Below are 13,535 nucleotides of genomic sequence, written 5' to 3' on the forward strand. Positions count from 1 at the left end.
CGGCCATGAACCGCGTGAATTCGCGATATATTGTAGGCGAGGTTTTACCAAGTTAACCATTCTTTCACGATTTTTTGCCTCCAATTCTGCATTCGGAACAAGTGTGCCGATCGCGATTATTATCCTTCACTTGAGAGCACTCTCCCGACACATTCCAAGTGGCCCCTCTCGCAGCTTTCGCGCACTCGTTTCGGCAATTTAAATTTAATTAAAAATAAATTAACTTTATCGCTCCGCTTATCGCTTCACCGTTCCATTATTTATTTATATCTCTCTGTCATTTTGCTTCTCTTGTTTTTCTTTAAATTAATATTTTTGTTTGCGTTCATATCAAAAATAGTCTTCTTGGATGCTTCTTTTTTCTGTGTGTGTTGCTTTTTTCATTGAATTGGTTTGGGAGAATAATTGTAGGAAAACGAAATAAACGTTCTTGCCGGCGAGCTCTTAAACGGGGGTTTCCATTTAATGAAGATTAAAGTACATGTTTAAAACATATTAAAATAATCGGCTTGACTCTATTTTGGCGGTGTAAATATGTTTGCATGCTTCACTAGACAATTTCCGGTTATTTTTTCAATTTCCTTTTTCGTTTTTTTGCAAAAATAAATAACTCCTCTTGGTGAATCAAATTAAAACTTAATCACCCCTCATTTCGACAACGAAAGGGGTGCCACGCAACACGTTGAACCGGAAACAGATGTCCCACCAATCGGAATCGGAACACGAATATACACTAATTGAATTAACCGCGCACAATCCAACCTGGGTAACGTAATTATGTCAAACAAAAACATTTTCATTCACGTCGCGCTTCTTCGTCTACCTCTCTTGCAACACCGATTGATATCATTCCGTTTTCATCATATAGCCCCCCCCTCATTAAAGGTTTTCCGCCTGTGTGTGATTGAGTGAGTTTGTGTGCATATTTTTTCCTCGTGTTCTGGGAATGCTGGATGTGATCTGATTGTAGCTAATCTAAAAGTGTGTTTAGTTTTTGGTTTTTCTGAATTTTCTTACGATGCTAACAATCACCTTCAAAAGCTGCTGCGGCTTCTGCTGATAAGGGTTCTACTTATTCGTAGGTTGCTGACTACGGACATCACCAAAGCGAGCGGGATAATCCAGCTCAGGATGGCGTTGGGCTGAAGACGTGCACCACCGTTGGAGCCTCCTCGGTGCGTTACGCTCAGGTCGCGGATTTCGGTATCTGTGTGGAGAATCAAAAAAGAAAATTAGCAGTCATTTCGGACAGATTTAATGTTTTATTTTACTTAACAATGTAGTTTTACTGTTGCTGAAATGCTAGAACATCGGGTATTTCGAAACATCAAAAATGAACATTTTTTTATTTCCTTCATTATCGTCATTCCATACATTACATTTATTTCTTATACAGGGGATAGGCAAAATGATTGAGATAGGCCTAAATTCAAGTGGCCAATTTCACACATTTACGGAATCATATCAATACGGATATCAAACTTCAATGGTCTCAGTTATAAGTTGCCCTGTAAATGCTTCCAGAAGCATCACCTTCAAAAATCTTGATGTTCTATACACATGTTGACGTGTTTCCGGACATGTTTTGAATTGATCACATCCTCCGGGGCCCCTGGAACCTACTATAAAGTGGTCAGATCGTCTGATGGTTCTAAATGTGCTACTGGAAGCATCATATTGAAGGTTGATACCAACTTGGATATAGCTCCGATATTTATATGATTGGTAATACGAACACGACTGATCATATTTTCCGGAATCAGTTTTAATGAAATGGTCATATTTCTAAAGATTTTCAACGAATCTTAATGGTGAACGCATTCAACTTCGTATTAACTTTTGGGAAAATTGTAAACACCTATAAATCTTCACACCGCACAAAAAAAAGCAAGAAAAAAAAATGACATTTGGACATGACCTTGAAGAATCTGAAACATCTCCGGTGTCCGGAGAGCAATATGCAATATATATATCAGCCATTCCATGAAAAACCGTTCTAGTGGGTCTCCGAATTCCGTGCAAATTTGCTATTTTGTTCTTTATCCGAAATAAGGATACACGTATTTTTGGATTTTTTTATTAGGGTGTCGCAATCGCAATTTTGCAAAATTTTTATTTAAAAAAAAATATAACTTGACCTATTTTAAATTATAACTTTGACCGATTTTCAATCTTTTTGGACAAAATGAAGGCTAAAGATTTTGACTTTTCAGGAAAAATATAAAATTTCACAAAAATTGTGTTTTTTACATGAAAAAACTCAATAGTTTCCGTTTTTTCGTGTTTTGAAGGCCTCGGGACCAAAGGGGCTATTGCTGCTCTAATTTTTTCTTAAAAGTTCAGAAAATTTTACGTTAACTGTCAAATTTTCAGCAATGTATGTTTATTAGTTTTTGAGATATATTTTTTTGAAAATAAAAAATCAGTTAGTTTTTATCGGCACACACTGTAGATCTCAGCGCATTAGATTTGTAATGTTTAAAAAAATCATAACTTTTGAACAGCTCAACCGATTTCCAATCTTTTTTTATGGAATGAAAGCTTAAGATCACATTAAAAATATGAAAATTTCTAAAAAAAACTAGAATTTTTTATATTTTTTCACGTTTAAACATATTTTTATCAAATTTTCAATATTGTCTGAAAAGTTGAAATTTTAAGCTTTCATTCCATACAAAAAGATTGGAAATCGGTTAAGCTGTTCAAACGTTATACTTTTTTTAAAACATTACAAATCTAATGCGCTGAGACCTACAGTGTGTGCCGATAAAAACTAACTGATTTTTTATTTTCAAAAAAATATATCTCAAAAACTAAAAAACATACATCGCTGAAAATTTGACAGTATACGTAAAATTTTCTGAACTTTCAAGAAAAAATGAGAACAACGATAGCTCCTTTGGCAGGCTTCAAGTGCGTGAGATTTTTTTTGTGAGACTCACCAAAAAGAAGCACACGATCATCGGTTTGACGTGCGCTTGAAATTAGACCTCTCTCTTCTCTCTCTTTTCCTGTTTGTCGCATCGCACGTACAGCGCTGTGCGACTGCATCGTTTGTCGCCTTTAGCAATGTGCGAACCGCATGCCACCGTAGCGCATGTATCGTCTCATGAACTTAGCTCATGAGGCTTCCACATGTACACGAGGCAGTTCCGTAAATGTGTATCGCGTCTCCAGTTGAAAGCCGGAATCATCTAAACGCGAACCCCGATTTTTCACTTAATCTATGCGATGAACCTAACGTCGGGCATAGTGCGCTGGACAGCGAATCTGGTGTGCTACACAGCGTACCTTTTCCGACGTAGCACAGTGCGTTGAATGTATGGAGATGCGGGACAAAAATCAAAACAGGAAGATTAAGCCATTTGAGCACCTTGGTATGGAAGGAAAGTTGTTTCTGGTCAAAAGAACTACAATTTGCGTAAATGACATATAATATACGAATATTCGCAAAACTGTCCCAAGCGCCATTTTTTTGTCCAAGAAAAACTTTTTAATTTGTACTTGCTCATAATGACGTGAGAAGTTATTTGCAAATATGTCTCTTCTCACTTGTAGCTGCAAAAGTGACTAATACGCCTTTATGCAACAAAACCACTTATTTTTTATTTTTCAGTTTTAAATATCAACTTTAAATAAAATGTTTGAAACTACATTTAAAATAAAATTTGAGCATGAACTTGCTATGGAGTAATGTCAGGTTGCCTAGCGTTGCAAGATTTTCGGATTTTTTATCACAAACAACTTATTTTCATACTTGTGCTTAACCAGCACCTGACCAGTATACCTGAAAATAGTCAAAAATCTCGAAGAGTTGCAGCTGTATCTTTCAGAACTCTGAGACGACACTCTAAGAAACATGTATGTGCGTGATTTAGGGTGGAACTCGGTGGAACTTTTTTGAATCGATTATCAAAGTTACATAATAGTATTTCACAAGTTTGATTTCATAGCAAACTCAACGTGCCGATTTCTCATATTCAAAGCTATAATTGGTATCTTATTACATCAAATATATTTAACCAACCTTCAACAATGTTCTCTTTTAGATTTTGATTGAATAGATTGGGTTGAACACTCTCCTTATTAGTTGACAGGGATGCTGAAACCATGCGACAAACTTTAGTTATTCTGCTACTCCGACAACTGTCTCTTTTGACGCTTATTGTAATAGTGTTTGTGCTTTGTATAGCTTTTAATACTTGTTTCAATTACGGATGATATCTATCAACACTTGTGGATACTTATTATCGCTGGATAAATTAAATTGAAATTTGATTTTTGTCTATGGAGCAGCGCACTGTGCGTAGCTCTGACACATGGTTTTGGAGAATATCCGTTTTTCGCGTGTCGAAAATTTCGATTTTCAACAGTGTGAATGATAGTATACAGAGAGGACGGCCGATCGGTATTCTAGGAGCATTTTCGAAACGGGAATGTTGTGGGAATCTCCGAAAACACTATCAATAAGAGTACACTCAGGTTTACTATAAAATGCATTTTAAAGACTCGTATTCCTACTACTCGCACTTCTATAAGACACGGATGAGCATAGCCTGGGACACGGTTATATGAAAAAAAAAAACAAAAAAACATCTCAATCAGTGAAACTTAAAATTTGGCGCCAGTCGTTCAAAATTTGTACTTTTGCAAAGAAAAATTGCCAGAGATTGCCCAGAGACCTCCGTTAAAATCTCGATAGGTGGCAGGACATTTCTTCGTGAAATTAAGTGAAAAATTTCCGATAAAATACTTCAAGGAATTCTCAAGACAGGAAAACGTCGATACTGATCAAATGTTCAAAAGTGGTCGAATCCCTGGCATCTTTTCTGAAGAAAATCTCAGAAGTTTTTAAAAATTAATATAAGAAGGGTTAACAAGTGGGATTTTTTGGAGATGCCTGTCGGATTTATTTTAGGAATATGATTTAAGTTTTATACATGAATAGCAGGAGATAACAATTTTATTATCTGTTCTTGATCCTTCAACAACTATTTTAAATTTATCTTTAAACGTTTAAGATGAGTTCATCGAGAAATTATTGGTGGAATTTCTGGAGGCATTCTCAGATTGATTATAGTTGAAATAGTAGCAGGTGTGTGTGAGTAGCATGCTTGGTTCCAGTGGGAGATTCAATGCAACAAAAATTGATGTTTGAATCTTGAAGAATGGTTTTTGTTGTTCATAAATCATGCTTTCAATAAAACAATAAAACAAAATAACAAAGTTACGTTATATCGAGGTTACGTTATGTTGAGGTATGACTGTATTAAAATTCATGCGAACATTTGTGCACTTAAAAAAGTGGCCCGCTACACAAAATTGTTTCTGCGATTTGGCCCGCAGTTTGAAAAGGCCTGTCTTACGGGATTTGATCAATAGATTGCATTTCTCTTCCATGTCCTCAGTTGATCAGCAAAAGTAAATTAATTTTATTTTGTATGGAGAAAGGCATCTTACATCGAATTTCTCTAGTAATGAAATTTTGACTAGGCTGGCCATAAGCTAATCAGATAAAAACTAAACAATCTTTAAAGACGAAACGAACTTCAATTGTTATTGTCCCAATCTATTCAATTAAAATCTTAAGTAAATATAGCTGAAGGTTAGTAAATATATGTAATAAGACAAGAACACCATAATTTGTCTTTGAATCTGAGGAATCAGAACGTTGATTTTGTTATGAAAAACTAACGTGTAATTGAATTATCGATTCAAAAAATTGTTCATACTAAATCATGCATAGACTTGTTTCTCAGTGTGTTCTTTAAGAGGTCTGAATGATACAGTTGCCACTATCTGCAACTTTCAAAGATTTTTGAATATTTGCAGTACAGTCCTTAACCAGCAAAAGTGTAAACATGGGTTGCATGAGATAAAAAATCAGAAAATCTTCTAACGCTATGTTGTCTCAGCTGCCAGACTCTACACCAGAGCAAACTTATGTCAAAAATAATACTAAAAAATATGTGTAGTTCCCTAGATTTTATTCAATTTTTTTAATTGCAAACCGGAAAATATACAATTTTTGAGCATAAAGGCGTAAAAGTAAAAGTGACATGTTCCCAAATAATTGCTTAGGGGAGGTCCATTAATTACGTAAGGGTTTATGGGGGGAGGGGGGGTTTAAGATTTCTTACGCGCCATACAAATTATTTTTTGTTTTCATACAAAAAATCTTACTATGGGAGGAGGGGGGGGGGTCTAAAAACCTCCAAAATTGTCTTACATAATTAATGGACAGCCCCTTACGTCTTTATGAGCAGTTGACGGGGTTGGTGGTCTGATGGCTACCGCTTCTGCTTCATATGCAGAAGGTCATGGGTTCAATCCCAGGCCCGTCCCCTTCCTCGTACTTTGTAGTTGTATATCTCTCACTTTCTTCTATCTTCCATTCTAAATATATCACACTCAAACTATATTCGTTCATAGCAAACGCTAGAACCAGAGACGGACAAGAAACCGTTTCCCTAACGCTTCCTACTTTCACGCGCACGCCTTTCTTACGCCTGATACGTAGGCAGTCTGCTAACCACAAAAGCAAACCTCTCTGCCATGCCTTTCCCCCCATCCATACACTCCCGCATGAACTGGCGTGGATGCAGTGGAATATACGGTCTACGTGGGAGCCAGTTCAATGCATCATCAATTCCTCCCCCATCCCCTCATTGGTCTGCATTCTGACGTGGCAGGTGCCATTGTTGCCTAAAAATAGAAGATCACCAGCACTTATACACTGAGGATGCCTGTTAGTCCCAAGCAGTCATTCGGTTGGTTCCTTGTATAAGTGCAGCTGATCTGGCGATACTGGAGTGCATCCACGGGCGGCCTATCAAGCTCAAGCTCAAGCTCAAGCTCAAGCCCCTTACGTCTTTATGAGCAATTTAAGTACATTTTACAGGATTGTTCATGGAAAATAATGAAATTGGTGGTTGAGACAGTTTTGCGATTATGTTTATATATATGTCATTTTACAGCTCTTTTAAATAAGAACAACTTTCCCTTGCATGCCGAGGTGCTAAAATTGCTTGATCTTACAGTTTTGATTTTTGTTCAGCATCTTCTTACATTCAATGCACTGTGGAACGTCTCGCGCCATACAGTTCGAACCGTTGTAAAAAAACTAACGCTCTAAGTTATTTTGAACTTTGAATCCAGTATCACAGAAACAGCGCATGAGACATCTCACATATCGGATAGCGCATGAAACAGCACATGTGCAGTCAAGCTCGTGTGTACATTGCGACAATGTTGCGATGAGATTTTACTTCGCGAGACACATCTGAATTTTGAGAGCATACGACTTGTCGCACTCATAACAGTTTAGTTGTGTATGCTCTGTTTGCGTCGCTCTCCATAATGCAAAGAGAAATGCGACAGCCGATCGCATTGCTCACGGTCTCATTGGTGCGGTCGTGAGATTTTGGGAAGCCTGTCTTTTGGTCCCGAGGCCTTCAAAACACGAAAAACGGAAACTATTGAGTTTTTTCATGTAAAAAACACAATTTTTGTGAAATTTTATATTTTTCCTGAAAAGTCAAAATCCCGCAATGTGTGAGTACATCAGGAACTTGTTCGAAAGGCTGCGCGCCTGCCGTTTCAACATCCTGAACTTGGATCTCATGCAATTGAGTCACCAGTTCTATCAACATCTGGCACTGATATTCAATCCCCTCGCCGTGAAAGTCAGCTAATCATTTAAACAGCTGGAAGATCTGTATCAACGCGGCGAAGGTCCCAGGTCATCCATTCTCCCTATTGGGTAGTTTGGATTGGATGCTCTACCGTTTTCCTTCTGTTCCTCTGCTGCTATAAGGTATTCTATACCAGATAATTTTCAATACTTACAACTTAAATGAGGCATGATTGAGCCCTGCATTTTCTACGAACACCAAACTAATAATTAGATCAGGTATTGTAATACGTCAATAATACTCGATGGATTTTCATATAGAAGTGACTATTTTTAATAGTAGATCAATACCTCCAGCAGACCTCAATAGCTGTCTAATACCTCAATGAAGTATATTTAATCATTTTAAAGATTTTTTTACAATATCATTACAATACCAAATTGAGACATTGACAACTGACTCGCGAGCATTCATCGATCGACTAGGCCCAGCGTGTAGTGAGCTGTGCATCAATCTGAGCGATTGGTCATAGACTTCGTGTGGAGCGGCTATGCGGTCAACGAGTTTCTGTTGGCACTTTTGTCTCGTTTGGATTTCACTCAGCGGATTCTGCCAGGAATTTCTGATTGAGCTTGAGCTTGAGCTTGATTGGCCGCCCGTGGTTGCTACTCCAGTATCGCCAGATCAGCTGCACTTATACAAGGAACCAACCAGATGACTGCTTGGGATTAACAGACACCCTCAGTGTATAAGTGCTGGTGATCTTCTATTTTTAGGCGATAATGGCGCCTGCCACGTCGGCATGCAGATCAATGGGGGGTACGAGGAAAGGGACGGGCCTGGGATTGAACCCATGACCTTCTGCTTATGAAGCAGTAGCGGTAGCCATTAGACCACCAACCCCGTTCTGATGTCCAACATCTAATAGGTGGAAATGCTGAGTTACGACAATCACTGTTCGGTCCAATAATTAAATTGAGAATCACTGTTGATCTCTTTAGATCACTTTCGATCTAGCTCCCGCTCGCGATAAGAGCTATCGGGTCTCGCTTCCCGAGATCCACCCGAAAGCGGGTCTAATGTTTATGTATATTAGCAATAAAATCAGTTTTGCACCAACTTTCAAACAGACAAGTTGTGTCTCCCTGTCGGTCCGCGAAATAAAGTTGTTGAGTCCCAGTACGCCGCGTTGTGATTACTTGTGAGAAAGGTCAGTGATCGGAGGTCGAGGTCAAGGACCTCGGGAACACCCGTGTTTTGGGCGGACCCATCTATACAGTCCACTCCCAAGGTTCGCGCCAAAACATATGGTCCTTCGAACCGGATTCGACCGGTGGGACTTAGTATCGTAGTCAGTGCAAGTGGCGGTTAATCTGAGCCCGCCGTGAAAGCCGTTGATTGGCAATAAAAAGTGCAACAATCACGCTCCTATCGCGAAGAGAAAAACCATTCCGCAGAGCCGGGATAGGGTTTGAACAAAAGTGCTACTGTTGTGTTGTGTACGAATTCAAACTCGCGCCATCGAAACGGCTACGCGTTCCCTGTGTTGGGATAGAACGTAGAAAGAAAGTGAATTGTGTGCAAACCCCGCCGTCTAAACGGCCAGCCTATCCAGCAGAGATAGAGAAAAAAGATTACCGCGTGTGTGATATCGTCGGCATTGTATCGCCGTTGTTCGATCTCCCCGACGGTGGAGTACAGTAATCCCCCGGTAGTGCGTTCAAGTGGGGCTGCTGTTCGGCGAATTATTTCGCGAAATTCGGCCGACGGCGATTATTTGAAGAGGCCGTTGGTGAAGTGATTGTAAAAAATCGATTGCTGCGGAGTGTCCGACGGCACACATCGACGGGGGCCACCTACGGACGGGTGGAGCGAGTTGACGGCGATCATTGGCGAGTCGTCGGTGCAGGCCAGCGGCGAGGAGAAAGCTACGTAATCATCCTGATTGCCGTCAGGGAAGTACTTGCATGGTTTTTGGGGTGGTTGGGTTGCATGAGGGTTCGAGTAAATGAGTGGAAAATTCAATAAAAATTGAAATTCGCTTGAGCGTTTTCATTTCTGGGTTTGTGGCTTGGTTGGGTTTGATCGCCCTTGGAACTAGTGCTTGGCCCTTTCTCTGGTTCAAAAATTGCTGTCTTTGTCATCGATTCATTCTGTCGCTTGTCAATTCGCTGGCTTTCGGTCGGTCGCGCGCGTCCGTTGAGTGATTAATCCCAGTAGCAGTGTCTGCGGTCGTGCGGCGCATGGCGAATACAGTGAAGAATAGTGAAGTGCAGTGATCAAAAACTCTTTTCACAGTACTGCTGGCCAGTGATAAGTGACACTCTCGGTGTGCGAAATTGCACCTGGACTTGTGCTGTGAACTGTGAATTGCCAACCGGCAAAAGTGACTATTTCCCAGCAGTATTGTGAAGTTGTGGGTTACAGAAGCATTCTGTGAAGATGGTGAAGCCTGAAGAGTTCAAGGAGCTGAAGAAGCAAGAGAAGCAGCTGATGGGGATCATCGCTGGGATCGCCCGGTTCGTCGAAAAATTCCAGAAGGGAAGGCACGAACCCCAAATCGACGTTCGCTTAGAGACCCTAGAGGAGGCCATCAAGCGGTTCTACAGCGTTCGGCGGAAGATCGAGCTGGCGTACGAGGACGAGGACGGCGCTGGGGAGAAGATCGCCGAGAATACCCGGGCAGAGCGAGAGAAGCGGGAACGGCAGTTCGAGGAGACCTTCGAAGCCGTGCAGGAGCAGTATTTTGAAGTGAAAACTGCCCTCATTCAGCTGCGTCCCAAGGTGGAGAACTCACGGCCAGCCGGAGGTAACAATGCGGCCGAAACGCAACCAGCGTCCCGCGTAAAGCTTCCGGAAATCAAGCTGCCGAGTTTTAGCGGAAGGATCCAGGATTGGACCAGCTTCCGAGACACATTCCGTAGTCTGATTCACAACAACCAGCAACTCGCAGATGTCGACAAGTTCACTTACCTGCGGTCCTCCACCTCGGGAGAAGCACTCCAGGAGTTAAACTCGGTGGAGTTGACCGGGGACAACTACGAGGTGGCTTGGAAGCTTCTGGAGAAGAAATACGAGAACAAGAAGCTCATTGTCAAGGCCCTCCTGGACGCACTGTTCGCCGTTGAGCCGATGCGGAAAGAAAGCTGCGAGGCGCTGAACCACGTTATTAGCGAGTTCGACAAGAACCTTCTCATGTTGAACAAGATCGGCGAGCAGACGAAGGGCTGGTCGACGATTCTCGCTTACATGGTGTGCTCTTGCCTTGACTCGACCACTCTCCGTCACTGGGAGACGCACCACAATAGCAAAGACGTCCCCAAGTTTGAAGATCTGATGAAGTTCCTGAGGGATCAGTGCGCAGTGCTGCAGTCAATCGCCCCTGCGAAGGCCCCCGCTGGCGACAACAGCCGACATCGAATGTCTACGACGCACACGTCATCCCAGTTGCAGCGGCGGTGTGAGTTCTGCGGGGATTCCTACCATATCCCGTTCAAATGCGGCAGACTGTCGAATATGACGGTGGCCCAGCGAGCGGTAGAAATCAACAAGAAGCGCCTCTGCCGGAACTGCCTGACCGCTGGTCACTTCGCTGAAGGATGCTCCAGAGGTTCGTGTACCCGCTGTGGACGAAAACACCACACCCTCCTCCATTTCGAAGGTTCTTCAAGCGGCGGTCGTCAACCGAAGCAGTCTGGTCCTGCCAATTCTCCCCCCTCCGGTACGCAAGCGCCGAACCGATCGAACCCAGCTCCAGCGGCAAGCCAGCAACAGTCACAACAGCAAAACCGTTCGAAACCTCAGGGTCAGACACAGACATCCACTCAACCAGCCACACAAACACAACCCACACAAGCATACCCCGTGATTCGCTCACAAGACACTCACCCACAGCCCACCACCAACTCCCAACCTGCAATTTCCCTTAAATCCACCGGATCGTCCCACAGCGGAGGCACAACGCGACAAGTGTTGATGTCAACCGCGATTGTGAAGGTGGTGGACCGTTTTGGCAACACTGCGTTGGCCAGAACCCTCCTCGACTCGTGCTCGGAGTTCTGCTACATGACCTGTAGCTTCTCCAGAAAGTTGAAGTTCCACGAACAGCGGGATTTCCTGCAGGTGCAGGGCATCGGCAACAGCAGCGTGACGTCGACGAAAGCGGTCGAAGCCATCATCGAAGCCCGAAGCCCATCGATTTCCTCGTTCGGGGAGCGCATGCAGTTCCACCTGTTGCCGAAAATTACTCAAACTCTTCCTCTCAAACCGGTACGCGTGGAGCTGTGCGAGATTCCCACTGAAGTGCTGCTAGCGGATCCCACCTTTGGCGAGCCCGGTCCTGTAGATATGATCATCGGTGCGGAGTTCTACTTTGACGTGCTGCGGGCCGGAAGAAGAAAGTTGTCGGAGAGCGGTCCCACGCTGCAGGAGACCGTCTTCGGCTGGGTCGTGTCCGGCAGAGTTCCGGAGACCACAAGCGTCATGCCCACGACAGCAAGCTACGTCAGCACGACCGTCGATCTGCAAGACCTGATCGCCAGATTCTGGGAGCTGGAGACGTGCCACGTGAACCGAACGCATTCGGTGGAAGAAACGGCCTGCGAGGAGATGTTCAACAAGTCAACGGTCCGTGATCAAGAAGGCAGGTTCGTAGTGACGCTGCCGAAGAAGGAGCACATGCTGGAACGCCTGGGAGAGTCCAGAAACATAGCTATGAAGCGGTTCATCGGCTTGGAGAGAAGGTTCACCATGAACGCCGAGTTGAAGGAGGCCTACAAGGAGTTCATCCATGAATATCTGCTGATGGGCCACATGAAGGAAGTCGACGGAGAGCAACCCACTGCCGATCCAGTGTATTACCTGCCGCATCACGCCGTGTTGCGGCCCGATAGCACGACAACCAAGCTGAGGGTCGTGTTCGACGCGTCGTGCAAAACCTCTACAGGGATTTCCCTCAACGACGCTCTGATGGTGGGACCGGTCGTCCAGAATGACCTGATCTCCACCATTCTCCGTTTCCGTCATCACCGTATCGCCGTCACTGCCGACGTCGCCAAAATGTACCGGATGGTCCGTGTTCCCGAGCAAGATCAACATCTGCAGCGAATCCTTTGGAGAGACACACCGGAGGAACCTGTGAAGACGTTCGAGCTGCTCACAGTCACGTACGGCACTGCGAGTGCACCGTACCTGGCCACAAGATGCCTGAAGAAGTTGGGAGAAGATAGTGTCTCGACGCATCCGATCGCTAGTCGGGTGGTCCAAGAGGACTTCTACGTCGACGACATGTTGTCAGGCGCGGACACGGTCAACCAAACACGGAAGCTGATGAACGAGGTTATTGAGCTGACAAACACGGTAGGTTTCACTCTGAGAAAGTGGAACTCGAATTCGGCAGGGCTGCTTTCCAAGCTGCCCAAGCATCTGCGGGATGAACGAACGGTACTCGACCTGGATTCTTCGAACGCGACGGTGAAAACCCTGCTGACCTCGGCGGTCCGTGGAAAATTCTGGCCCGTTCACATCAACAGCCTGGTGAGAAAGGTGATCCACGACTGCATCCCGTGCTTTCGGAACAAGCCGAAGGTTCTGGAGCAGATAATGGCCGACCTGCCGTCGGTAAGAGTCAACCCCGCGCCACCATTCATGAACGTCGGCGTGGACTACTGCGGTCCATTCTTCGTGAACTACCCCAACCGGCGAGCAAGTCCTGTGAAGTGCTACGTGGCAATCTTCGTCTGCCTGGTCGTCAAAGCCGTCCATCTGGAGCTGGTAATGGACCTAACGTCGCAAGCCTTCCTAGCGGCATTGAAACGCTTCACTGCCCGCCGCGGCAGGCCAAAGCTAATAAAGTGCGACAACGCAACTACGTTCGTCGGTGCGAAACGCGAGCTGACCGAG

General features: G+C 43.8%; 1 protein-coding gene across 4 annotated transcripts in view; it reads right to left on the reverse strand.

Annotated features, from left to right (window-relative positions):
* Nucleotides 1-219: 219 nt before the first annotated feature.
* LOC5579882 (hemicentin-1) overlaps nt 220-13,535 on the reverse strand; it is a 609,400-nt gene continuing 596,084 nt past the window's right edge. For all 4 annotated transcript variants that reach the window (XM_021855614.1, XM_021855615.1, XM_021855616.1 and 1 more), the window contains one exon: nt 220-1,207. In XM_021855614.1, the coding sequence (XP_021711306.1) occupies nt 1,035-1,207 (173 nt within the window). In that variant the 3' untranslated portion in view covers nt 220-1,034. The remainder of the gene's footprint in view (nt 1,208-13,535) is intronic.

Source organism: Aedes aegypti, chromosome 3 (genome assembly GCF_002204515.2).
Source record: "Aedes aegypti strain LVP_AGWG chromosome 3, AaegL5.0 Primary Assembly, whole genome shotgun sequence".
Taxonomy (NCBI): domain Eukaryota; kingdom Metazoa; phylum Arthropoda; class Insecta; order Diptera; family Culicidae; genus Aedes; species Aedes aegypti.